General features: G+C 50.9%; 4 protein-coding genes and 1 long non-coding RNA gene across 8 annotated transcripts; 2 read left to right on the top strand and 3 right to left on the bottom strand.

Moving 5' to 3' along the window:
- Positions 1-2034: 2034 nt before the first annotated feature.
- Positions 2035-3538, bottom strand: LOC125183982 (uncharacterized). The gene is made up of 3 exons (XR_010825624.1): positions 3413-3538; positions 3056-3222; positions 2035-2168 (listed from the first exon to the last, which is right to left on the bottom strand). It is a non-coding gene; the product is annotated as an uncharacterized lncRNA (long non-coding RNA).
- Positions 3539-3799: 261 nt separating this feature from the next.
- Positions 3800-12583, top strand: LRRC43 (leucine rich repeat containing 43). 4 transcript variants are annotated; one of them, XR_007166925.2, is made up of 14 exons: positions 3800-5563; positions 5659-5907; positions 6215-6325; positions 6464-6603; positions 7121-7359; positions 8031-8209; positions 8600-8723; positions 8922-9061; positions 9232-9321; positions 9609-9833; positions 10329-10410; positions 10693-10900; positions 11158-11592; positions 11687-12345. XR_007166925.2 is itself a non-coding variant. In XM_066979320.1 (13 exons), exons 1-13 carry the CDS (start codon positions 5468-5470, stop codon positions 12451-12453), a joined length of 1911 nt encoding a protein of 636 aa, XP_066835421.1. In that variant the 5' UTR covers positions 3800-5467; the 3' UTR covers positions 12454-12556. The 4 variants fall into 4 exon arrangements, 3 of the variants coding, with proteins under 3 accessions (XP_066835421.1, XP_047929676.1, XP_047929677.1); XM_066979320.1 differs by lacking the exons at positions 11158-11592; positions 11687-12345 and adding an exon at positions 12426-12556; XM_048073719.2 differs by having other exon boundaries at positions 11158-12345.
- A 1146-nt stretch (positions 12584-13729) lies between these two features.
- On the top strand, positions 13730-15670 carry B3GNT4 (UDP-GlcNAc:betaGal beta-1,3-N-acetylglucosaminyltransferase 4). The gene has a single exon (XM_013173284.3). The coding sequence runs from the start codon at positions 13730-13732 to the stop codon at positions 14837-14839; it is 1110 nt and encodes a 369-aa protein (XP_013028738.1). The 3' UTR covers positions 14840-15670.
- A 2613-nt stretch (positions 15671-18283) lies between these two features.
- On the bottom strand, positions 18284-21776 carry DIABLO (diablo IAP-binding mitochondrial protein). Its single transcript, XM_013173285.3, has 6 exons — positions 21678-21776; positions 21217-21340; positions 20733-20864; positions 20191-20301; positions 19942-20038; positions 18284-18960 (listed from the first exon to the last, which is right to left on the bottom strand). Exons 1-6 carry the CDS (start codon positions 21722-21724, stop codon positions 18746-18748), a joined length of 726 nt encoding a protein of 241 aa, XP_013028739.1. The 5' UTR covers positions 21725-21776; the 3' UTR covers positions 18284-18745.
- A 1147-nt stretch (positions 21777-22923) lies between these two features.
- LOC136786580 (uncharacterized) lies at positions 22924-23058 on the bottom strand. Its single transcript, XM_066979327.1, has one exon. It carries the CDS (start codon positions 23056-23058, stop codon positions 22924-22926), a length of 135 nt encoding a protein of 44 aa, XP_066835428.1.
- Between the last annotated feature and the right edge of the window lie 2390 nt (positions 23059-25448).

Below are 25448 nucleotides of genomic sequence, written 5' to 3'. Positions count from 1 at the left end.
TAAGCCTCTTGTAAAAAAAAAAAAAGGCCCAGTTTCATGCCTCCACCTCCTGCTACAGAAGATGCTTCACAAGAACAATAGGGCCAGGCGTGGCTGTGGACTGGGAGGAGGGAGAGCTGCATCAGCACCAATGGCACCATCCTGAAGAACCACCGCGACGGAAGGGTAAGTAGTTTTCCTTCCTACTGTTTGCACTGGGAGGATTTAAAGGGTGATGGAGGAGGTGGGCTGGTACCAAAATCCCTTGCTCCGGTTCCTCTTGGGCTGTTGACAGCCTCGCAGAGGAAGAGCACTGGTGCCACTGGGAGGAAGGGGCTCAGTCCTGCTGCAGCCTCCTGGACATTCAGAGCAGAAATCGGAGTACTCCGGAGCAGGCAGTCCTGTGCTGGTCTGGACCACTGTCAGTGAAGGGATGGCAGCAGAGAGAGGAGCAATCCTTAACTTGCAATTTAAATAGGTGTTTCACATGAAATGAATATAAATATAAAAATATATATATAAAATATATTTGCAAAATATAAAAAATATATATGTATGTGTATATAAATAGGATTAATTTCAGAATTGATTCCAGTGCTTACACTGGCTTCAAATTTGCATGGTGATATGAACTGAACTCGTCACGTTATTAACCTCCCCGTTATTGGGGATAATCGAGGGTTGATGCGACAAAGGAAAAACAAGATGACGACAGGTCCTGCTGCTCCTAGGACATTTGGGTGCCTGCTCCGTTACCAGCTCCAGGAGCAGCAATTGACTGGGGTGCCTTTTGGTGTGCTGCTCGTGCCCGAGCTGATGCAGCGTCCTTCCAGCAGCGCTGCTGCTTGTGCTGAACCTAAGCCAGTCTCGAGCTGTGGTGCGGAGCCACAATAATTCAGCCTTCACAGGCTGGGGCCGAAGAGAAAGAAATTTACCCACTGGCGGGTCCAAACTTAAGAAACCAACTGGGAGCGTAAGAAGCAAAAGTGCTGTGGTCTTTTTTCATGTCTTATCAGTAAAAAGTGGGTGGGAAAGACGTGCTGTTTGTAATACCTTTAACGTAATGACTAGAAACAAGTTCAATTTGCTATTTAACAAAACATTAGTTTTCCAGTGCAGAAAGACTTTAAAAAAATTACATAGTAATAATTAAAAAAATCAGTAGCAGTTTTATTTAATATAATTTTAATTAAATGCCAGGTTTTATCCAAATATATAGTGACAGAAAATGAGTAAAACTGTTCACCTAAGTAGTAAATACATGATTCATCTCTTTTAACATTAAAATATATAAATTAAAAATCTGAATAAATATAGAACACAAAATTGCTTAAATAAATTTATAAAAATAAATGTATTCTATAAATTCATAAATACAATTTGCTAGTAATGAGAAGTATAAAATCAGTCTGCTGACAATCAACAAAAGTTTTGGAAAATAATTACAAAATAAAAATATAAATAACATGAAAATCACTGAAGTCATGCCTTCCTGTTTGCTCATTGATATCATGACTGGTTAATTAAATCACTCTGACGTACATCAGTGCATACTTTTTATATGCTGCTGCAAATAAAACACTATAAATATTTTTATAATAAATAAAATCAATAACTTAAGACATTCATGTTTTAAATAGTAAATTAAACTAGATTATATATTTAAGGTCTACAGGATAGTAAGTACATTATTAATCTTGTTCCTGGCATCAAACTGGTCACAAGTACTGATAGGTACATTCAGCCAAAGCTCCGGTATCCTACAGTTACTGTTTCAGCTTGGCATATTACATTCCTACTGCAGAGTATATTTTTGTTGCATTTTGCATAAATTGCTCATATTTCTGTAAAGCCAGCCAGGTATACTTCGTCTTCTTTGCTGCGTTCATCCCCCCGAACTGCTCGCAGACCTTCTGTGGAAGATCCTTGCTCCTGCAGGTGTAAGGCACCTCCAGTTCAGTCATCGTCACGTTTAGCTGGATGACACTTGCGTTCACAGCCTGGGTGAAATTCTTCCCACAGATTGCTTCTGGATCATTTCTTATGGTTTGCAAAATATTGTAAAAAACGTGCATGCAGCAACCTGCATCCAGGGGTGGACATTCGGGTATTTTCTTCACCATTGCTTTGACTTGGGGGTCAGCAGTTAGCCAGCTTACGGTTTTCGGTGTTACAGTGCTGCACGCATTCTGCATGGGAGGAAGAGGAGAGAGAAATCGTTAATTTTTTGGTTTACATCTGTCCTGGTAGTTTCCACATTAGACTGTCTAGGAGCATACACACCTATTTTTCAGCTTGTGTTTGCTTGAGGTTTTTTTGTTATTGTTCACCGGCTGTATTAACACCTACGCTCCTTTATCAAGTAGCTATTATACACTATCTGTGGCTATGATTGCGCAGCACTTTCTATCTTAATAACCTGCTTGGCATTGTTTTCAGCTTTTCTGAGTCTTTTTTTTTTTTTAACCATATAGGTAAAATTTACTCATGCAACGCATTTGCTGTGACCAGAACAAATCTACTTCAGCAGAAATGGTTTTGATTTCAAGAATGAATTTAGGGGAAATGTTTTATACTGATTTTTATCAACGTATTCTTGGGAACACGTTCCCAGGAATTGAAATTTGCCCGTAGCATTGACTTTCAGGTTCAGTGCACATTTTGCTATCTCCAAGGAAGTGCGAGGCTGAGAAGGATTTTCTGCAGAAGTGCTCCTGACTGCTCTAATATTAAGGTCAGACTGAAGAGGAAGGCAATTCTCTTCATCTTTCCAGTGATCTGTTTGGTTTCATCCAAAAAGCTGCCTGCTTCAAGCTCGACGTGACTCAGGAGACAAAGAAAAATGCGTGAGTCTGGAAGATCACAGCTGGCACACCCAAGCTGTCCTAGACATTGCTCCAACTCTGTCCTAAAATAAGACAACGCAAACGCTTTCCTTCTTGTATGGAATACAGAGAGGTGCCTCTTCAAGGTTCTAACCTTATTTCTTTTCTGGTGTTCTTCCTAGTATTCTATAACTAAATCAAGGGATTCCTCCCCAGACACAGGCCCAGCAAATGCAAAATATTACACTTACGTAGTTTTTAATCAAGGTAGTTGCTTGCTTTTGTAGCACTAGGAAGGCCCTTATTCTGGAAGTAGAATGCCTCTGTCCTGTAGTAGTTTTGCCATCTTCAGATGTTGGTGCCAAGGAGACCAAAGGAGCCAGTGAGCAGAAGAGGAAGATTGCAAATCTGGTGATTTCTGCATTCAAATGAAGAAAAGAAAAAAAAAATAATACAATGAGTACAGTCTCAGGCGTCTACGCCGTTTTTGCAAAACTTCCTGGTTCTTTGCAGCGTGCTAACTTTCTAAAGCAGAGAGACTTTGAGCGGCTGAGCTAATGACGAGCATCAACCAATGCAACCTTACGACACGGTTATGTCGCACCCACCTGTCTGGCGTTTCATGGCGGGTTCAGGCAGCGGCTGGCTTGGCCGAAAGCTGGTGGGATGTCGGCGCTCAGGCTGCTTGGTGGCTGGAGTGCTGCGGCTGGGGACAGCCGAGCTGCGTTTAAGTACAGTGGGGTTTTGCGTCAGTGGCTCCCCCATGTTCTCCTGCAGATGATGGTGTGGGATTTTTTTTCTTTTTTGAAAGATTACATCAAAAATTGGTTCAAATGCGTCGTCACTGATTGTGATCTAGCGTGCAGTTTCAAAGTGACACAGATGGTGTCCCACATCATCTATTTGACTGGGAGTGCAGGAGTCTTGGCATAGCCATCCCATCTAAATCCCTGGGAGCTCCAAAATGTAGGACTTAGAACATGAACTGTGTTGGGTTTTTTTGTTTGTTTTGTTTTGTTTTGTTTTGTTTTTTTCCCAAGCATGATGGAGCATGCAAGCACACACCTGAGTTGTTGAAGCCAGCAACCGTCTCCTGCAGGGGCCAGTGTAAGAGTGGGCTAACGGTGGCAGTGGAAAACCCATGAGAGGCTTTCAGATGAGAGTATGTATCCCTCTGCTGGATCTCTGTAAGACCCCATCCCACTGGTGTAGCACCCAGTGCACCCCATCAGTAGATGTCCAGGATCCACCTCCTCAGCTCTCGCCCTTCTCTCTAACTCTGCCAAACCTGTTTTCTCTGTGTCCAGTTACCAAACGCAGGAGATTCTCATACACAGCAAAACAGAGAAAAAATAATCCTAGGACTTTGAATTATTTGGGGGTATCACGGAGAGAGGTGTTTCTTTGTGCAGGGTGCTCTTTCAGACAATGGTGAGTACAGACGGCTCGTTCCAGGTAGAAGAACCGTGTTGAAGGAGCGCTTGTTTGGAAGCACCGAAGAGCAGAGGGATGCAGCTGCTTAGAGCCCCACCGTGCATTATGAGGTGCATGGATGAGGTGAGAGTTTGCATATGTAGGAGCACATTGGGCACCAGGCGCTGCCCATCACCTTCCAGCCACCCCAGGTGGGTGCCACCGGAGAGGACAGACGAGGAACTGCCACCGGTGTTCCTCCCAGAGCCAGGAACACCCTGCCACCCATCACAGTGGAGGTCACTTCTGGGCTGTCCATGCCACTACAGCAGTACAGGAGAAGCTTTCAGCTCGGCTTTTCCCCAGAATAAAATTCAGCCGCTGGCAATGCTCTTTCAAAGAATTTCCGAAAGTTTGACTTCATTTTCTGCCGAACCGAGGGCAGCAGTTTGCCTGGTTATTCCACTTCGAGCCATGCCGCTATCTCTTGGCGTGTGCATGCTCCGCACATCCTTTCCTATCTGTGCAGCTGCAATAAGCTGCCGAGCTGATAAGGGAGCAGATCGGTATCCGTCCTGTAAAACCCAACGCGAGTGGAAGTTCAGTGTTCCACCACGCAACCGCCAGACACTGCAGAGCATCTGCAATTTACTTGGTGAAGTTTTGCTGACACGAGCTGCTCTGCAAGCTCCCTGAAGTGGAATTTGCCGCTATCACCTCCACACCTATCGCTGGAAAAAACAGATAAACCCCTGAGTGGGGAGACCTGGGTCTGACCTCAGACAGCGCTGGGGCTTTTGTCCCTGGGCTCAGCGACTTTTTCCAAGAGCGGGCGCTGGTACTTTTAGCTGTGAACTTTGTTTTCCGATGGCCTTGCGGTGCTGTGGCAGCGGTGCCCACCGCACCAGTGATCGGGGTGCTTTTACAGCTAACTGAGCACACGACTGCTTCCTCCCTGAAACTCGAGTGACTCTCAGGATGTAGATAAGTGAAATGGCAAATGCTGTGCTGCAGGTCCTTGGCCAGGGGACGGGGCTGATGCTGCACCTTGTAAATGCAGCCCACTCTTCCCCTGGTGGGGAGCAGCCTTCAGATCCCAGGGGGAGACAGGTAAAAGCCTGGGATTATTCCCAGCCTGCAGTGCCATCCCACACTCCCTTCACGGCCCCACAGAGCCCGGTCCCCAGGGCATCGCGTCCCCGCCATCTCCTAGCGACAGGGACGGGTGCCAAGAGTCAGAGAATTCCTGGATGGCGGCGCCTGGCCCCCGCCTCCTCTCGGCTGCTTTTCGGGAGCACCTGCGGTGCCTGGGCCTGCGGGACTTCCCCTGCGGCCTTGGCAGCTGGGTAGGGGCTGGGGGGCATGGTGGGATGGGGAGGGCTCCACAGGGGACGGGGGGTCTGCGGGGCGCTTACTGCCTCTCCCCTCTCCCTCTCTGCAGAACAAGTCCCACTTCGGTGTGCGCACGAGCCCCTCGGGGCAGGAGGAGGGTGAGGACCTGCCGCTGGGCGAGGAGAGCCCCGAGGCACTGCTGGAGCTGCTGAGAGACCCACGCAGCCCCTGGGCCCTGCCACCGGGCTGCGGCCCCCAGGACCAGCAGCTGCGGGACGTGGCCGTGCAGGCACCCCGGCTCGTCCACAGGACCCGCGTCCTCCAGGCCTTCAGGTCCCTGCGGATTGTCGGCAAGGACGTAAGTGCAGCTGCAAGCTGTTAAGGCAAGGGTGGGCTGGTGCCCACAGAGCTGGCCATCTCCAGGCCAAAAAAACACATCTGCTGAGGGGGAAAACGTCCTGGGAAAAGCAGTTTCCCCAGCCCGGGGTCTCCCCAGGTGCTGCTGTTGCAGCAGGGGTCGAGCTGCCGGCAGCCCCACTCGGTGTGTTACACTAATCCGTGCTACACGTACGTCACATGGATCAACACCACATCTCTGCGTCACCTTGACCCACATGACACGAGGTGGTTCAATTGTCACGGTGACCAAACACAGCTCTTTGTAGGTAGAGGAAGTCGACGAGGATCTGCTGCGGTTACAGCACCTGGAGGAGCTCATACTCTGTGCCAACCAGATCAGCAGGGTAACCTCGGCCAACCTGCCCCGGACTCTGAAGGTGGGTGAGCGGTGCCTTGTGACGGTGGGATGGGAAAAGAGGTCCCATGTGGGAACACTGCACAAGCTGAGCAGCTCGAGGGTGCGCCGGGAGCTGCTCATTGCAAAGGGTGTTTGTTGCTCCCTGTGTCCTGGGCAGGTCCTGGAGCTCTGCTGCAACGCTGTGGCTGATCTGCAGGAGCTGTGCGCTCAGCCCCCTCCGCAGCTGCAGCACCTGGGGCTGGGGTACAACAGGCTGTGCGGCCCCTCGCAGGACAAATACCTCACTGCGGACTACTGGTAATGCCACAGGCTAGCTGCTGGGAGGTGGGCAGATGGGAACAGATGACCCCAAGCCATCGAGGTGCCCTGCATTAAGAAATTGCAGCCCTTCAGCAGGGTTGGTTTTTTTTTCTCTGCCTCCAACACCCCATCAGTGCAGAGGGGCCTGTCTTGGTTTGCTGCCTTCTGTCTCACACTTTGGTGTGAGCTTGCTGGGGCAGGGACTGGCTTTGCTCTTCCCAATCCTTGCTGGTAGTCTTGCCTGGGGAAGGTCCTAAAGCTTAGGCTGTATTACAGAATGATGTAGTGGGGTGATTAATGGATGCTTAAGAAAAAAGGTATTGAGTTATGGGGCAGACTGGCAATGGGCTATGTGAGATCACGCTGTTGGATTCCCCACTTTCACCCAATTTGTGCCACTGCAGGTTGTGGTGCTGAGGAATCAGGATTTCTTGTTTCTTTTCTTGACTCAGGGCAGTAGTGCCCTCAGCTGGACGTTGTTTGCCTACCCTTACTGCTGGATTCTCTCCTTTAGGCCAAATCTCATCTCCCTTGACCTGAGCTTTAACAACTTAACAGAGCTGCTGGGGCTGGTCTCCCAGCTCTGCAGTCTGCAGAAGCTCCGCGTCCTGGTGCTCCAAGGGAACCCTCTGGCTCTCGTTCCTGCTTACAGAGGCTTCGTCGTGGACAGCCTGCCCCAGCTGTCCGTCCTGGACGACATCCACGTAGGGCCCGATGAGAGGCAGCAGTTCCATGGTTTGGCGAGGCAGCCAGGTGAGCCTTTGCCTTCAAACCTGTCAGTGCTGACCCCATGATTCAAGAGATGGTTTCATTGTGCTTGAGCTAGGAGTCCTTAGGGCTCACGCCGCAGACAGGCAGGGGACCCTGCAGCAGCACGTTTATAATCGAGGTGGTTTTAGCCTTAATCAGGTCCAAAGGTTGCAGGAACAACCCAACCCTGTCCCTGTAGCTCTGGCTTGGTGTCACGGCCTGCCCCCATCTTTGTTTTCCAGACACAGTCTGGTTTCACACTGTGTGTTTCCCTCTTGAGCTGCTGAAAGAGGAACATCTCCGCTCAGGAAGATGCTGATGTGTGCTGCGGTGCCAGCACAAAGTGGTGCCCCCTCCGCAGTGTGGCACGTCCCAGGCTGGGACAAGGGCTGGGGACTGGGGGCACCTGGGCGAGGGAAGCCCCTCTTGGTGGCCCCCACTCAATGAATTTATGCACTGAGTGTGCTTTATTGAGTCGAAAATGTTAACCAGGGAGGCAAAGCAACCCGGCCAGATGTTTGCATGGCTTTGGAGTGACCCCATGTGGCTGTGGCTTGTCACAGCATTTGCAAAGGGTGGCAGGGAGGGATGCCAGGTGGTGGGACTTGGCATCCAGGAGGTTTCCGCTTGTTCTTTGCCTTCCTTGCTCCTCAGCAGGATTGTCTTCCTTTTAGATCTGATAAGAAGTGAAGCACAAGTGGTTGTGAGCATTGGGAAAATCAAGGGAGTTCCTGATCCCAGCGCTCTCCAGGGACTGGAGGTTGGCTCCAAGGCACCAGTGATCACCTACAGCTACTGCGTGACCTACGAATTTGCGGAGGGAGAGGAGATGGAGGACGGTGGCAGCACTGAGGTTGGTGTTTAACTGAGCTCCTGAAAACAGGAGGCTCTGGCAGGCCACAGTGAGGGGGACTTCACCTTCAGGCTGCAGAGCAAGACAGTTCGTAATGAACCCGTCATGGGCAACAGTAAACTAGGGACAGAATTCCTGTGTGGCCACATCTGGCAGCACTCACCTGTGCTGGCCACGTTCGCTGTCCCTCTCGGGAGTCGAACAGTGCTCTGCACATGGGAGTGCGTTTACGGCCCTCCTGCAGGTGCCACCGTGCAGCTCGCCTTGCTCTGCCCCTTCTCCTGATGACCGGGATGGGCTGGGGAATGGGATTTCAGAGGCAGTGCTGCCCCTGGGCCTGATGCAGACACAGCCAGACATGCCTTGCCACAAGATTCCTCTCTGTTCCAGGTGACAAAAATTCATCAGAGTCCTGTGGTGGCCACCCTGGGTGCGGACAGCTCTGCATGGGACACGGGGGGAACAAAGGGCCAGCAGGAGTCTGCAGCCATGGAGGAGCCCACGGCACGTGCTGGTAATGAGGAATTATAAATCCTCTATCCTACTGGTCAGGGCAGATTGATGACTTTTCCAGGAATGTGGTGGCATCGGTGCATCCCTGCAGCATCAGCTGTAGCTGGGCTCTTACTGAGATTGATGGGTAATGAATTGGCACCAGTCTTGTCCTCTCCTCAGGAAGAAAAGGTCAGCTCAATTTTTTTTCCCTTCACAGTAAATTTGTTTGTCACCCCTGGAAAGCCCTGGGCAGACACCATTGACTGCAGCTACAGGAAGGAGCACACTGCCAAGGACTTAGTGGGGCTGAAGGACTACCTGGCGGCTGGAACAATCGTCTCAGTCGTGGAGGAGAAGGTGAGTGTGTGGCAGGGCCTGATGAAAAGGGCAGGGAGGGAAAATAGCTGCTGGGGGGGTGCAGCAGTGGCACTGCACTCCCTGTAGGAGGCACTCTGGGATGGCGGTGGCCCCAGGCCAGGTCCTTGGGTGTCCCAGGCCCTGCAGTGCCAGCTCCTCTCTCCTGGCAGGTGCTCTCGTGGCCTGTTGATGCTGACTCAGAAGAAACTGCAGTAACAAACAAGAAGGCAGGACGGGGGATAAAGAAGGACAGTGCCAAGGTAGGATGCTGGGAGGGAGCAATGTCCGAACACCGTCTGAGCTACAATAATAGTGATGGGGGAAGAAGGGACCTTCTCCTGTGCCAGTTTTGGGTGTCAGGGAGTATTCCCTCCATCCCAGACCTCCAGACAAATCCCTCCCTGCTGTGGGAGGAAGGCAGCAGCTGTTTTACACACCCCTCAGGCTGGATGCAGAGGTGGGCAAGTGGCTGGGCCCAGGTTACCTGCTGTCTGCTAAAGGGGCCCCAACCCTCAGCTGACACTTATCCCATATGGGTGCTCTGCAGGGTCCTGTGCCCAGGGACAAGCAGAAGCAGAAGCAGCAGGAGAGGAAGAAGAAGAAGAAGCTGTGTGAACTCCGCAGCGACCCACCCATTCGGAGGACCCTGGGCTCTGGGAGAGTGAGCCTGGAGGCCCTGCTGGCCGCTGAGGACCTGGTGGCAACTGTGTGTGACTTTGGGGTCCTCATCACCGAGCAGCCGCTGCAGCCACCGGGTCTGGAGGAGAAAGTGGTAAGGAGCGTGTCCCAGGGCAGGGCGGTGGGGCCGGGCTGCTGGGGACAGGGTTCAGCACATCCTGCCCTCCCCATCCATCCCTCAGTTCCCTCTCCAAAAAATGGGCAGAAATAGCCCTGCCGGAGCACCACCCACCGCTGCTGGCATCGTTATTTAATATTGGCATTAGCAGTAAGTGCTGCTACTTTTTATGGGCTAACGTTAAGAAAATAGGTGAGTTTATCTTAATTTCCCAGAATGTGAAAGCAGCCCCTCATGCTTCCACTGATCCTCTCTCAGCATGGCAATGCGCACCAGCCGTCCTGACACTTTCTGTTTCCTGGGGTCTCTTCTCTTCTCTGGGCAGCCCCTCTGCTGTGCTCCCGCTTCCTGTCACTACTTTCTTTGGCCCGTTAAATCCTGTCAGAACCCAGGCGGTGAAGACTGTCACAGGACTGAATGTGGGCACTGAATTTCAACACCGCCTGAGTGTGGAAACGTCTCTCTCCACAGGACAAGAAAAAAGGCAAAGAGAAGAGCAAAAAAACGAAAGCAGAAAGTCAGGCCAGCCGGAAAACCACAGCGTCTGCCAAAGGTGACAGAGGGTTGGAGCTGGCTGGGCAGAGAGCAGCGTGTGCGAGAGCAAACACCAGCGGTGCCCAGCCTGGAGGCAGCCGCAGGTCCCCCGCCACCCTGCCAGCTCCGCCGCGCAGGGCGCTTACTCACATCCTGAGCTTGGGGCTCTGAATGCTGCCATTGAGGCTGCGGGGGTTGTGAGGCCAGGCACACACCCCAATACACACGTCCCGGCGTGGGCAGCTGTCTGGGATCCGTAATAAAGTCTGGGATCCGTAATAAGGTCCTCATCCATCTCCAGGTACTTTGAGGAAGGGATCAGTGGGCTTTCCAGCTCAGAGCCCAGGTGCCCAGCCTGCCCAGGAACAGACCCCACTGCTGCCACCCCTACAGAGACCACCCCGGCCCCCGGTGGGCATCCCCTGCTGCCCAACGTGGAGGTCAGGCTTTGCTCTGTCAGCGGCGTTGCTTAAACCACTTGGAGACAGAGCTCGCCCTGCCTCTTGCAGGTTATTTTTCCAGCACTCTTGTTTTGACTACAAAAATAGCAGTGCCAGCACGCCGGAGGGGTAACGCGAGAGCAGGAGGAAGTGGGGGAGGTGGCTCAGGGCGATGCCAAAAAGTTGCTCAGGGGTTGAGGACAGCATGGAGCAGGCCAGGGCCCTCTCCCCAGCACCACTGGGAGCTTTCAGAGGAGCCCTGTGTCCCTGCTCTGGCATCAGGTTGAGTTGCTAATTTAACAGTGCAATTAACTTCCTTCCCCAAGAGCTCTGGCTGTTTTCTGTGCACCCTCACCCTGTCCACGGGAAGGTCTTCAGGCCCTGCAGTCCTAGGCTGTCCGTGCTCGAGGAAGCCTGCCGGCCTTCCAGCTACCCAAAAAGAAGAAGAAACTCCTTGGGTTATCACAGCGTTTGTTCCCCACCACGAGATGCTGATTCGCAGTGCATGCTCAGACTGCTGCCGAAGCAGGGAGCTGCTGTCATACGACCGCCTGGTGCTTTTTTCTCCCTTTCCACCCCAGTGCCTGTGGTCAGCGTGCGTGTAGCAGCTCTTCTGTCTAGCTTGAGCGAGAACAACCCCCTTCTGCTGGGGGTTGTGTGGCCAAGGATGGCGTCGGGTGCACAGAAAACAGCTGCCGCCACAGGAAACCCCGAGTGGTCAGCGACTCAAGTTCAACTTGCCCTCCCGGCCCCTCTTGCAGGTGGGGGATGGCGGCCACAGCCCCAGGCTGCAGCACAGCGAGGTCTCGGGGTGCATTTTTCAAAGAACACATAAGAAATCTGCTGCCCCCACAGCTTGCTACGCCCAGTACCGGCAGCGTCCCGTGGCAGCGTGCTCTGCCGTGACTCGTGAGTCACACACACCCCGACCACAGCCGGGGAGGCGAGAGGGGCCGTGGGGGCAGGTGGGCCACTCGACTGCCACCGCAGCACGCAGGTGGCATCCGCCTGCGTCACCAAAGCGTGCTGTGGTCCTTCAGTGCTCGCTCTCCGTTACCCTGGAGCTGCAGCAGCGGCTGCGCCGCGGGGCACCGGGGACGCTCCCGGCCCTTGCAGCCGGGAGCCGGGGCTGATTTGCATCCCTCCGTCGGCAAATGCACACAAATAATAAGTGCTCTCAGGGAAATCGGGATCCCTTCCAGGCGGCTCAAAGGGGAAAGGCAGCAAGCTTTGTCTCGAGCAAACAGTTCGCCCAGACATTGAAGGATGCCTTCGGAAGTAGTCTCACGTAGGTCTCCTTTACCTCACGCTTGATTTTCCAGGGTCCTCGGAATGATTTATGCCTGCGTCTTTCTTTTCTCTTGGAAATTACAGGGCAATTTCACCACAAAAAGCAAAATTGCACCCAGATTGATTGCCTGCTTAAAGATTGGGCTTAAAGAAGCTGGGCTTACCACCCTAACTCATATTCAAGTGGATTTTCCTTTAGGGCCCGGCAGTCAGTGCTAACGTGGTGGGCACATCCCCCTGCACGCCGCCGCTTTTCGGGCGATTTATCCTACAAAGACCAAGGCTGATTTACCACTTTCCCCAGGAAAAAGAACAAACAAAGCCTCTGCTGAGCCGGAGGAGGGCCGAGGGCTCGAGGCAGTGCCGCTGACAGTGGAATTCCAGATGCAGCTCCTGCGGTGGCCCTCGGCTGCTGCTCAGAGCCCGGGGAGCGCGGCGGTGGCGGTGGGCAAGGCTCACTAGGAGCGAGCGACGGAGGTCAGTGAAATAAAGCCCGCGGGGACGCTGCTCGACTGACTGCTGGGGCTGCTGAATCGCCAGGGCCGCGGGGTGGAGCGCGGTGGTGGGCGTGCGGTGTGCTGGGGGGCCTGGGGGCGCAGTGAGTGGGAATTGGGGGTGCAGGATGCGGGCGAGGGGAGGGGTTGGGGTGCAGGGTGTGGGGGAATTGGGGGTGCAATGTGCTGTGGGGGTTGGGGAATTGGGGGTGCAATGTGCTGTGTGTGGGTGGGGAATTGGGGGTGTAATGTGCTGTGGGGGGGGAATTGGGGGTGTAATGTGCTGGGGCGGAATTGGGGGTGCAATGTGCTGTGGGCAGGGGAATTGGGGGTGTGATATGCAGTGGGGGGGGGGATTGGGGGTGCAACATGCCGTGTGTGCAGGGGAATTGGGGGTGCAATGTGCTCTGTGGGGGGGGAATTGGGGGTGCAATGTGCTCTGTGTGTGGGGGAATTGGGGGGTGCAACATGGAGTGGGAAGGGAGGGATTAGGGGTGCAACGTGCAGCGCATGCGGGGGAATTGGGGGTGCAACGAGCAGTGCACGCAGCAGAATTGGAGCTGCACCATGCGGCGCGTGCAGGAGGATTGGGGCTGCAACATGCAGTGGGAGGGGAGGGATTAGGGGTGCAACGTGCAGCGCATGCAAGGGAATTTTGGGGTGCAACTTGCAGCAGGTGGGGGGCAATTGGGGCTGCACCGCGCGGCGTGCGAGGGGTGATTGGGGCTGCAGCCGGCTGAGCCGGGGCGGACCCGGGCGGGGCCGGGGCGGGCCCCGGGGCTCGTGGGGCGGCGGCAGCGGGCGGCTGCCGGTGAGCGGCGGAGCGGAGGAGGGAAGGAGCCCGGCGTGGCCAGCGCAGCCCGGCTCCCGGCCGGGCTCTGCCCCCGGGGCAGGCTCCGGAGCCCGGCCCCGCGCTCCCGTCGTGGCCGGGACCCGCGGAGGTGAGACGCGACCCAAAACCGCGTTGGGGACTGGGGGGGAAGGGGGGGCGGCTCGGGGCTGCGGCTGGCACGGCAGTGCCGGGAGCGGGAGGTGGGAGCGTGCGGCTCTCGGTGATCACCGGCTTGTCCCTCCTCCGTCCCCCCAGGGCCTGGATCCCGCACCGGGCGTTGCGATGTATCCCAGGATTAAAAACCTGGCGCTTTATGCCTTGTCGGTCACGCTGCTGGCGTGTCTTATTTATCTAAAGAGAGAGGCGAAGTTGGCAACGTCGTCAGCAGAGCAGAAAGTGGATGTAGCAAGTCGCAAACCCAAGCCTTTGGCTCTGGGCAACGCCGAACCCAGCAAGTGTTTGCCAGACTTGACCCTTGCCAACTCTTCCCTCGCCCTCCCGGAGCTTCACCGCGTCTTCCTAACGTACAAGCATTGCCGGAACTTCTCAGCGCTGCTGAAGCCTTCCAGGTGCAGTAAGGACACGTTCCTCTTGCTGGCGATCAAGTCTCCCCCGATCAATATAGAGCGGCGGGTGGCAATCAGGAACACGTGGGGGAAGGAGGTCTCCATTGGTGGCAGGCACATCAGGCTGGTATTCCTTCTAGGGCGCTCGGAGGCCAAAATCCAAGCGCAGCCCCTGCACCAGCTGCTGGCTTACGAAAGCCAGGAGTTTGATGACATCGTGCAGTGGGATTTTGTTGACAATTTCTTCAACTTGACCCTCAAGGAGCTGCATTTCCTCCGCTGGTTCATGGAGGACTGTCTGCATGCCAGGTTTGTGCTGAAGGGCGACGACGATGTCTTTGTCAACACTTATAATATCGTTGAGTTCCTCCAGGAGCTGGACCCTGAGCAGGATCTCTTTGTTGGGGACGTGATTGCCAACGCCCGGCCCATCAGGAACACCAAGGTCAAGTACTTCATTCCAGAGTCCATGTACAGAGCCCCCTTCTATCCTCTCTATGCGGGTGGAGGGGGCTATGTGATGTCTAGGGTGACAGTGCGCCGGCTCCAGAGCACCGCAGAGGACACGGAGCTCTTCCCAATAGATGATGTCTTTGTGGGAATGTGTCTGGCAAAGATGGCAGTGACCCCAAAGAACCATGCTGGCTTTAAGACTTTTGGGATCCAGAGACCTTTCAATCCTTTTGATCCGTGCTTGTACAAGGAGCTGATGGTTGTGCACAAGCTAAACCCAACTGAGATGTGGATCATGTGGACGCTGGTGAAGGACGAGAGCATTAGGTGTGCCGTGTCAGTAACACACGCCTACAGAAGTGGTTGGAAATGAAGCTCCTGATGAGCACAGTAGGATTTTGGCTGGTGATGGATACAGGGTGCTTAAACTAAAAATCAGGTTGTGGTAGAAAAGTGTCCTCTACTAACAGGCTGTATGTGAGCCGTAAGGTTTTGTTTTGCAGTCAGTCTTTGTCAGTGGGTTACTGAATTGTCAGGGGAAGGGGACGGGGCTGGTAGCTTGGAGACACGGTGAGATGCAGCACAGGGGACTCGGCTCGGTTCCTCCCAGCCACGCTAGGGCCCAGGAAATTCACAGCTGCTGCAGGTGACATGAATGAGGTGCCACCTCCTGTGGAGGTTCTGCAACACTGAGGCTGGTGTCTGACTGCCAGCCTAATTCAGTCTCTCCTGGGAAAGGTAATGATAACTAATGAGTGACGGAGCACTCGAAATTACTTCTAACCTTTTTAGTCAAGGCAAGGGCAGAAGAAAGGGCAGTGTATGCTGCTGCATCTACTGCAGTGCAGCTCCGTTGTCCCAGGCCAGCAATTCCACAGGTCCTGTGGGGCAGCAGGAGAAAAGGAATGGAGGTGGGGGATAAAAAAAGCTTAAAAATGTATTGCCTTAACAGCACAGTGATCCGAGGGATTGGGCTCCAACTTAAGCCCTTTGGATTTTACAGAAGGTTATTACAAGTTGACTTGCACTAGAAGCTTTTGCACAAACACTTTCTGATCTGGTTTGAGAGGAGAAACATGTCCTGAGTGGTAGTTAAGTCCCAGTGGCTGCAGCTTTTTATGCTGTGTGGGCGGTGTTTGGGGTTTATTTGCTTCGTTTGCTTGTTTTCGTGATGTTGGGTATAAATAAAATACAGTTCTGAAAGTACTCACAGGACTCTTCCTGGGTCTCCTGAAAGCTAGAACTAGGAGCCAAAGGAGGCTGAGGCCTGGTGCTATTTGCATTAAGGAGACGTGGATATTAAAGTGGACGGGGTTATGAGGAAATGAAAACTTGCTCACTTCCTCTCCTGTGAGCAGCCGCTGCTCTCTGCCCACGGTCCAGGCATGCTGCATGGACGCAGAAGCCGTGCTTAATCTCTGAGTGCTCTGGAGTAACTAATTTGAGGAGCAATCAATCCCGAAGCCGAGATTTGCTGACAGTTTACAAAGCTTCTCAGCCTCAGGGTGCCTTGCTGCCAGATGTGCTGTGCGAGCAGGCAGCGACCTGGAAGCTTTAGAAAAATGTAAGGGGAGCGAGGGTGTGCGATTACAGAAATCAGGGCTGGTTGTGCCGTGCTGCTGTCATTCCTGTCTCGTGTGCCAGCTGCTCAGCATTCAGGGCCACCAGCTGTGAGCTGGAGCTTCCAGAGGTGCCCGGGGAGCGCTGCCAGGGGTTCCTTGTCTGGGCTCCTGAGGCTTGGAGGGCATCCTGAGCCCAGGGGTGTGCCAGGCTGCCTGCCCCGCGCCGCTGTGGGGTGCGGTATTGTCCAGCCTGGGGCTGAGGGGTTCCTGGCAGTCCTGTCTGACGGTGTATTTGCCTTGTGGCCTTGGCTTTCTAGAGCACCCGCTGTAGGTCGTTTAGCTCCACTGTGTGAGCCACGCTCTCACAGCACGAGTTGCTGCTCTCACAGGGGCTCTTTCTGTGCTAGATGCGAGTAGGTATGCGTCTAAGAAAAAAAAAAACCTTCCGTGAGCCTGTGCGCTCCTGGAGAAGTTGCTACTCCATCTCACTGCAGCCCAAGCAGTGACTAACCAGCTGTACCCGAGACACTACGTGTAGTTTGATTAGTTGGCTTTGTAAACGAGGTTGAGTATCACGCAGCAAAGCCCTGCATTTCTCGGCACTGTGCCCTGAGCACCACTGCTTGTTCCGGAGAAGAGACTGGACGGAGCGGGCTTGGTACGACGTCAGCTGCTCTGGCAGCGTTTTTCTGATCCCCTAGCTGAGTCCAAATGCAAACTCAGGAACATCACGCAGCGAGCGGTGTCACGGCAGTTCTGGACTTAAGTGCGTAGGCTAATTCCCCACTATGCAACTCTCACTTCTTAACGAAGGTTGTGGGGGGATCTTTTCCACCCTGTTTGGGAGGTGCTGTGGAGCTACTCAAGTATTTCTTTCCCTTTTTGACTTGATTGCACTGACTAATTGCTTCCTGTCACAGCTGAAGGTTAGATGCGTGGGGGTAGAGCCTGTGTCATAGCATAAAACAAGAAGTGGGGCAGCAAGGGGAGGGGGGCAGGCTCTGAAAGGGGAAGAATGGCCACTTTCCAGACTCTTGGGTTGACGTGTGTCTTTCTTAAGCCATATCCTTGTCATGCAAGCATGAGTGAAGTTATTGCAGCAACGTGACAGAAACACAGCCTGTGTGTGCGTTTCAGTCAGTGGCTTGGTAGGAGTTCTTCAACTGCAGCACAGAACAAATGGGAGCAGATGTGGTTAGAAGGCTGACCTGAAGTTGCCTGCAGCTCTTGAGGGTGTGGTTGTGCCACTGCTACAACAAATCAGCTGCTGACAGTTCCGTTTTCCCCAGTGCTCCAGCCTGAAGCCATGTTTTGGACCCTCTGACTAGTGGCACAGCAGACACTGGCATCTTCCTGTGAGCTTTGATTCCAGACCCTGCCTTCCCCCTTGGATACAGCAGCAGCCAGTGAGCAGCAGGAGCAAGGAAAGTTGTTTTTTGTTTTTCAGAAACTTCTACTATTTAATCTAAACGTATAATGCTGTGCAGCTGAGATTGCATTTGTTCAAAAGGCAGGCAAAATGAGGCAGAGAAAGGCTCGTGTTACAGCTGCAAAAATTCCTAATCAAGCAGAACTCAGTTTAGTAACAGCAACCTCAACACATGTAGTGCGTCTGCTGCTAATTTATAGTGGAAAATCTTATGATTGTGTGCCTTCTTACAAAAGGTGATGAATGGGGATTAACTGCCTCAAATCAGCAGCGACAGAGTTCTAGTCAGTGCTACTGCACAAAGCAATCTCAGCTAAAGTTTATATTGTCTATACAGCTAATACTGCAAATTTCACATGAGGCTGTCAAGTTAGAAAATGAACACAGTGAAAGACACTTGTGGTTTTGAAGCCTGCAGTGAAACATTAAGCTTACCAAAAGAGAGAATTCAGGTAATTTTCCTGAACCTTGTGCTGGAAAGCATTCAAATAAGTAAAACTCACTTTTGTTTGTTGCTTTATAAAATCTGCAGCAGTTGCGACAACTACTTGGTAACCACAGTATCTTGAAAATCACATTTTTTGCTTCCTGGGGAAGGCAGCTGTTTTACAAGCAGTGACTCCTGGGCGAAAGAGGCTGCTGGACTGTACTGCACTGCAAAACTTCTCCAAGAAGAGCTTGGGTAACTCCATAGAAAGTTTTCAGCTTTATAGCAAATGTTTTCCCTGATTGCAATTAAGTGTAATTAGATATAGCTGTCAGACTCAACTCTGATACAAAGTCAAAACAGAAAACAGCACTTAATCTCTTATCTATGTGGGCACACTTGAAAGGAAATGCACGTGCACAGTTTAATAAAGGTTATCTACTAACAGATATCATTTACTTCACAGGTTAAAAATAATCACTTTTAAATACACTTCTTTGGCTGATACCTAGTTAGCCTCCATGTCAGAGTTCCCAGAAACACATCGCACCACGGGTAGGATCCTCCCAGCAGAGACAATTAACAACAAGCTATCCTTGATAGCGATTTTCACATTTGCATAGTTAAACACTTAAATAATCAAACCCATAATTATTACAAACATGGTAGGTTACAAAGAAGGTGAGGGCTTTTCAGAGTCTTTGAATTGACTTGATTTGTAAAGCAAGCCTATTTGGGAGGAGGGAAAAAAAATGGAATCACAGGCTTATTTCAGCAGTTTCCTACTATCCACTTAGAAGTTTAGGACCCCACGATTTCTGATCAATTCTCACATACTCGAAGGTGACACTTGAGTTCTTTTCAGTCTTCCCGAAGATAAGGGTCTTCACCTGCATCTGTACTTCCTAGGACACCCTGCGGCAATGAAGACTCCTCTCCTTGAGCTTTTATGAGCTCTTCTGTTTGAGCTTCAGCTAACTTCGTCTCTGCTTTCTGGGACAGCTGTCGCACTTCTTGCACTTGTGATTTCACTAGCTGAATGTGGCTCCGGGCTGTCACTGAGGCTTGATCTGCACCTGAAAAGCAGTAATTTAAATACGTTAGGTTAGAGGAGCACTCAGCAAACCTTCAATTAAGGAAGCAACTGTCTATAATTATCACCTGCTTTGCTAAGTGTTTTGATGGCTCTTGGGCTGTATTAATGCTAAATGCATTTACTGTTCATTTACCTGAACCAACAACATGCCAACCTTGAGATTTCTGTGCCCCCTTGAATTCTTCCAGGCCAAGCAGGTTTCAGCCAGCATCTGGTCAAATTGGATCAGCTTGTGCTGTTGGGTTTGAGAGCTAAGCCCAGCCCAGTCACTGTGTGCCGGTAACATTCAGTCCTCGTCTTGTCATGGAACATCAACTGGGAAGTATGGCACTGCTGAACATGGAAACCCATTTTCCTGTGCTCCTACAGATCCTACGTCTTTTTCAACAGTTTCATCAGGAAATGTGCAGTTAGGCTGCCCCTGGATATTTATCTTTTTCTTCCTTGTCTCCTTTCTCTGCTCCAGTAATTTTCCCCTTTGCCCCAAGTCAGCCTATAACTCAATCTCAGAGCTACCAAGTCTCTGCATGTTTTGTGGCAGCGTGTGTACAGGGAGAAAACAAAACTCTATCATCCCTGAGTGAAAGGCAAATACTCTCACTTCAGTAAAAGTGAATCCAACGAGGGGCACCTCATGGACCCTTATTACAGACCCTTATTTCTGTGGCTCCCAGAACCATGTTTTAACCGTGCATTTGAAAATAACACTTCCCTAAAACATTTTCTGGCATGGCTGCTAGTCATCTGAACAGTATAAGAAATTTCCAGGCCAAGTTCTCAGAACACCTGTACGAGACCCGTAGCCAACAGAATATAAGTTCTTAGTGCCTCTAAAAACCAGGCAGTTGCTCTGAATTGGTACATTACCTAGTTCATATCCTCTTTCTCAATTCCATTCATACACAGTAAATGCTGCCTAAATGTTAGGTGAAAGATTCTCAGTATTTCTGCTTCTGCGTACCTGATTGATACGCAGCTTCTGCTGCCATCTCTGAAAGACGTAACGCTGTCATCCAGCTGGACTCCAGCCTTAGGTATTCTTGCTGTTTTGTTGTCATCTAGGAGTAAAATAAATAATTACTCAGCTTGATATAAGAGTGTCAGAATGCTCTTGCAAACCGCCTTTGTGAAAAGGTCAGCAAGTGACACAAGAGCTGTCTGAGCAGCATATATGAGGCAAGTTGCTGACCAAAGGGAGACGATCACTTACATCAACTCTGGCTCCTATCACCACCTGCCAGACTGCATCTACTTCTTCGGAGTTCATCTTCCCAAGAAGATTTGCGTATTGCTTGTAGAGAGACACTAGTGTATAAACTGCCTGCAAAGGAATCACTTCACACAGTTACAGGAAAATCTGTAAGTCACTGAAGTTGTCTGAGTGTTAACTGGTGTTAATTAGTCACAGGAATAAGAAAAGAACTAACCTGTCTGTATTTAATCCCCAGTATATACAGTAGGTAACAAAATAATTTAGTAGTTCTAAAGGTGCTTTGTTCTTAAGATTACTTTTAATTTTAAAGATGTTGAAAAAAGGAAGGAGTACACACTGACTCAAACAGAACTTTCACACTCCAAGAGTATGCATCGTTCTGGGCTTTTTGGAATCCAGAGCATGTAACTGCCACTGATCTCCTGCTCTGAAAGCCTACTTGTGCTACAGCAGTTCCTTGCGCTATCACATAAATACGCTTGTACTGCATGAAAAGCAAAAATATATAAGAGTACACTACTCATAATCACTCAGCTTACCTTCGTATACTCTGTCAGTGCTTCAATCAATGCATATGTAGTTTGAGAGAGGAGAGTGGAAGTGCTGTCTGTTACCAGAGAAACTGCTCTTTTAATCAAGGCATCGTTACTGAGAGAAGATGAGTTCTGTTTCTGAAAGACAACAAATTTGCATCATCTTTACGATGACTTTCAAGTATACATTATTGGTAACAACGGTAAGCAAAAGCAGGCTGTTAATTACAAGGTTGGGCAGCCTAATTCTTACTGGTGTTTCGCCTTTCTCTGTAAAACAAGGCGACCTTTTTTTAAGACCTTATTGAAGGTAAACCCTGTCCTTCTCATTTCTCTTCCTTAACAACTACACAGCTCACAGCTTAACCACCTGTGATCCCTGAGAAGGAACGAGGATGGTACTAAGGTAAGCATTAGCTCGTACAACGCTAAGCAAGTGGTTTTGAGTAGAACTGTTTCTACCGATCGTATCTCCCTCGTGACACGTTACCTCAATGACCGGGACCGCGCACAGCGCCGCTCCCAGCCCCACGCCCAGCACCTGCTGCCATCGCCTGCTCCCTCCGGAGAGGCTGGGCTGTCTCCGGGCAGCCGCCAGCACGGGGAAGCCTCGTCTGCAAACACAAAAAATAGGAGTCAAGCACAGAAACAACCCGTACGCGGCGTGGGACAGGTATCGAGGAGGAAAAGAGCTTGTAGGGGCTGCTCCAGGTGACCCGGCCAGCAGGAGCCTCCTGCGATACAGCTGCCTTTGCAAACGAACGAGGTCGTTAACGGTCCTATTATTTAATTATAGCTACAGGAAACAAAAGGCAGGCAGAGTAAGCTAGCATACTGCTAACTCCGTGAGAGAAGACACGTAGCTCGTACGAACACACCGTTAACATTCAATCACGCTGAAAAACAGGATTTAAAACACGCTTATCGACAGCGAGCGGCACACGCGGGTACCTGAGGAGCGAGCGACAGCTCCGCAGCCAGCGCCCGGCGGCGGCCATCTTGGGACAGGGCGCGGCGACGGAACTGGCGTCACGCGCGCGGCGGCGGGAGGGGGCGGGGCGGGGGGGGCGATGGTGGCGGAGCTGCGCGTGCGCGGCGTGCGCGCGAGCGACCGACCGTTAGTAACGGTCGCGGGGAGGCGAGGCCGTGAGGTAACTGGCGGCCTGAGGACCCCGAGCGGCCTCAAAACCCCTCGGAACGGCCTCAAAACCCCCCCGAGTCGCCTCAAAACTCGCGTCCGGCCCCAGCCCGAGGTACTTGCTGGGCTCCGGGTTTAGAACCGGGCGCGGCCCCGGTCTTCGTGCCCCTGCTGGTGTTCTTCGGCTTTGCTTTTGGAGTACGTGGTGCTGCGTTGGCTTTGGGTGGTTCTGTGCCAGTGATAATCCCCTGCTAGGGTCTTCTCCATAGTTACACGTGAAAAGCCTTAATCGAGATCAATTACCTTTTTTATTTTTTTCCTTCTATATAGCAGAAATTCCTGCAGTTCTCTGTGAGACAGTTGACTTGTCACGGTTTAGCTTTAGCAGGGCACTGCTGTACCAGTCACGTCCTTCAGCTGACCCCATATTTAAAGTATTTATTGAAAAGCGTTGCATGCTCAAGAGCGCCAAATGATAGCCCTATGGGTGGACTGGTGTTGGTGCCCCCTCACCATAAAAGTGTACCTTGTAAAACCGGGGGAAACCTTGTGCTGATTTGAAATGGCTTTTTTAAGGCTTACAGAGCTAGTACAAGTAATTTCTGTATCTCTGCCTTCACACCCTCAGTGAGGCAGAGCTAGGCAAGGCAGGACTTGTTTATATGAGATGTTGGTCACGCTCAAATCGTGTCGCATCCCTCCCGTCCCTCCACCACACTCAGTGGGCTGCTGTTCCCTAGAGGTGGGCTGAGTGCGGGGTGGGACTCTCGGGGCAAAGCTGCTGGGAAGCTTTCAGATCTTTCAGGGAATGGGGCCGATGTCTAGGAGAGAGGAAAAGAATTGGCAAGAGCCACAAAGATCAGAAAGGTGCATCTGTATAGATACTTTTTTTTTTTTAATCTTTCCTTTTTACATAAGAAAATAAGATTATGCTTAGGCAGTAACAAAACAAAATGCTTGCAGAGTCGGTGCAGGAGGAAGGGACTGCCATCCTGGGCGCTGAGCGTGGAGCCTGATGCTTTGGGCCAGTCTGTGGCTGCTGGAGCAGAAGGGGAGCAGTCATTTAAGCACGAGGAAGTACGTCGTCCAGCCGGCGAGCAGCAGTGCTCCAACCAGCACTGTGTAGCTGAACAGCACGAAGGCCAGCAGCTCCCTCAGGACCTTGAGGAAGTGGATGGCAAAGGAGTCCGGCATGGTTCTCCCCAGCACCACGGGGCAGGTAGGATGTCTGGAGCTGGCTGCTGCCTTGTTCTTCTGTGCTCTGTATGAAGGAGAAGCAAAGGGATAGAATGTGTCTTTCCCAGAAGGATGGTGTGGCTCTGCTGTAGAGAGAAATGGTTGTCTTCGGGAGGGTTAACAGCCACCCAGCCTCCTAAGCAAGTTGCTAATTACCAAAGTGTAAGCGTTAGGCTCGTCTTGTGTGAGCTTGTTCAGACCTTTCCAGGGTTACCAAGCTGTGTGCAGTGTTGAAAAGGAGTTTGGGATCTGAACAACGTCTCCAAATCAGGACTGGTAACTAAGCAAACTAAAATAAGGATGCACGTGTAGTGGACGCTGTTGTGTAGCTAAGGACCGGTGGCCCCCAGTTCAGCCGGATCCTGGTGCCTTTCCCCCGTGTCAGTGGCTGTGCATCCAGGAAGCTTCACAAGCGGAGTGTTCGCTGATGCATTACCACCAGTGTGTTCTGATAATAGTGGTCAATTCCTCCAAGGAAGCCACCATTAATATTTAATGACATAATTGCATCTAATGGAGATACTGGCACAAACTGAGCCTTTTGTTTAAGAGTGAGGAAAACTCGGGCTTAAATACAAGTTTGCGCAGGAAAATATTTGTCTCACCTTAAAAATAACCTTTAAATGGGAGACACAGGGTAAGATGTTTTAGAATTCATCTTCCATCTGTATTCTGAAGTCATATGAACGCGTGACTTTAGAAGTTGCTCGTTTGTAAGTTTAATATAAAATCTGAAATTTCACAAAAGTTTTTGGCTCCTTAGACTTAAATCTGTAAAGGTCCAACTAAAAAATTCTGCTGTCTCCCTGACTCGCATGTTCTTTTTAATTTTGGTCACAACCGTGGCAGACAAAATATCCCCATTCTTGGTGAAGCACATAAAGGGAATTTAAAAACAGATTTTGGATAAAACTAACCTAAAAGGATTATTTTTCTTCTAAATAGTCTAAAGCCAGTCAGAGTAAATTGAATTCCTGTTCTGCCACTTTGAACGTTTTTTAAAAAGCACGATGAAGAGTTCACAGTTTGATTAAAATTAAGTCAATCCTTTGCTTTTATTGAAGAGTCGGTTATTTCTTTCTAAACTCAGGTGCATGTATACGTTATGGGAGCTATTGCATTTTAAAACCAGCTATGGTTTCCCAGTTGTTTGAGTATCAAACTTCGATATTTATTGGCTTTTTGAAACTTTTAATTGTCTAAAGTAGCACCGACAAAGAAATAAATTGCTTACCCAGGAAGATGATGGGGTCTACTTTGTAAAGTTCCTATTCCTCTGGTTCTGTTCTGCAGCTGCCCCTTGAATTTCTGGCTCCTGGAAGGTTTGTACTGTAGTTTGATCCCCTTCTGAGCTGCTCATCCGGGAGCCAGGAGCGATGAGGCTGTATTTGCAGCCCGCACAAGGACTAATGCACTAGGTGTGGTCAGGACCAATTATTATATGACAGAGCGCCTTTGCGCGCTGCGCGGCACAGCAGTACAGAGCACTCCAAATAGCTCCCCTTCCCCGGAGAGCTTTTGTCAACGGCGCTCGGTGAGTTTAAGCACCATTGCTTTCTAGTGGTGTCAGTCAAAAACCTGCATTTGTATAAATGTTTTTTTTTTTCCCCTCTATCGAAATATTGTGTCATTGAATGCTTCTTATCGTGCGATTCAGTTACCTGGAGGACTGCTGTAGCTCTTCCTGCGTTCTCTGAGAGCCCCGCGCTTCTGTGGGCCGCTCAGGGAGCAGGGCGCTTGCCTGGGGATTGCCCAAGATCAGCAGCACAGGACAGGTTGGAACTGTGCAGGCTGAATCAGGCCCTTTTATCAGAAGCGAGTGAGCACTGAAGGCAGTCTAGTCTATACATAATTGCTCCTTCACTGCCCTAATATCTTCACCCATGCACACCCAGAAAGTCACCCCTACCTTTTAGAGAGCAAGAGCTACAACTTATTTGTGGCAAGTGGGGAGGAGGGAGGTAAGATACACGTTTATTTTTAGCAAAACCGCTTTCTGAGAATGCTATATGAAAAGTGAAAGTCTTTGGGAGTGGAGGTTGGATAATGTTTGCTTTTCTTTTTGCTTGTAAACCAGACAAATGCAGACAGCAGAGAGAAGGAAGAGTGTGTACTGCAAATCAAATCTCTTACCTACAAAGATATTATGATGTAGAAAATGGCCCCTTAATTTAATTAAGCTCTCTTGTTATCAAATTATTACCCGCATGGTCAGCAAGGCCTTAGACAGAAGCAGAACATAATCAAGCTGCTCAGGAAGCCTGTTAAGTAGTAATTGCTCCTCCAGAGAATCGATCAACGTCAAGATGGCTTTGTTGTTGTTGTTGAATAGTTCCAGGAAGAGACTT

This window comes from Anser cygnoides, chromosome 17 (genome assembly GCF_040182565.1).
Source record: "Anser cygnoides isolate HZ-2024a breed goose chromosome 17, Taihu_goose_T2T_genome, whole genome shotgun sequence".
Lineage (NCBI taxonomy): Eukaryota > Metazoa > Chordata > Aves > Anseriformes > Anatidae > Anser > Anser cygnoides.
This window is presented reverse-complemented; position numbering and strand designations above follow the sequence as displayed.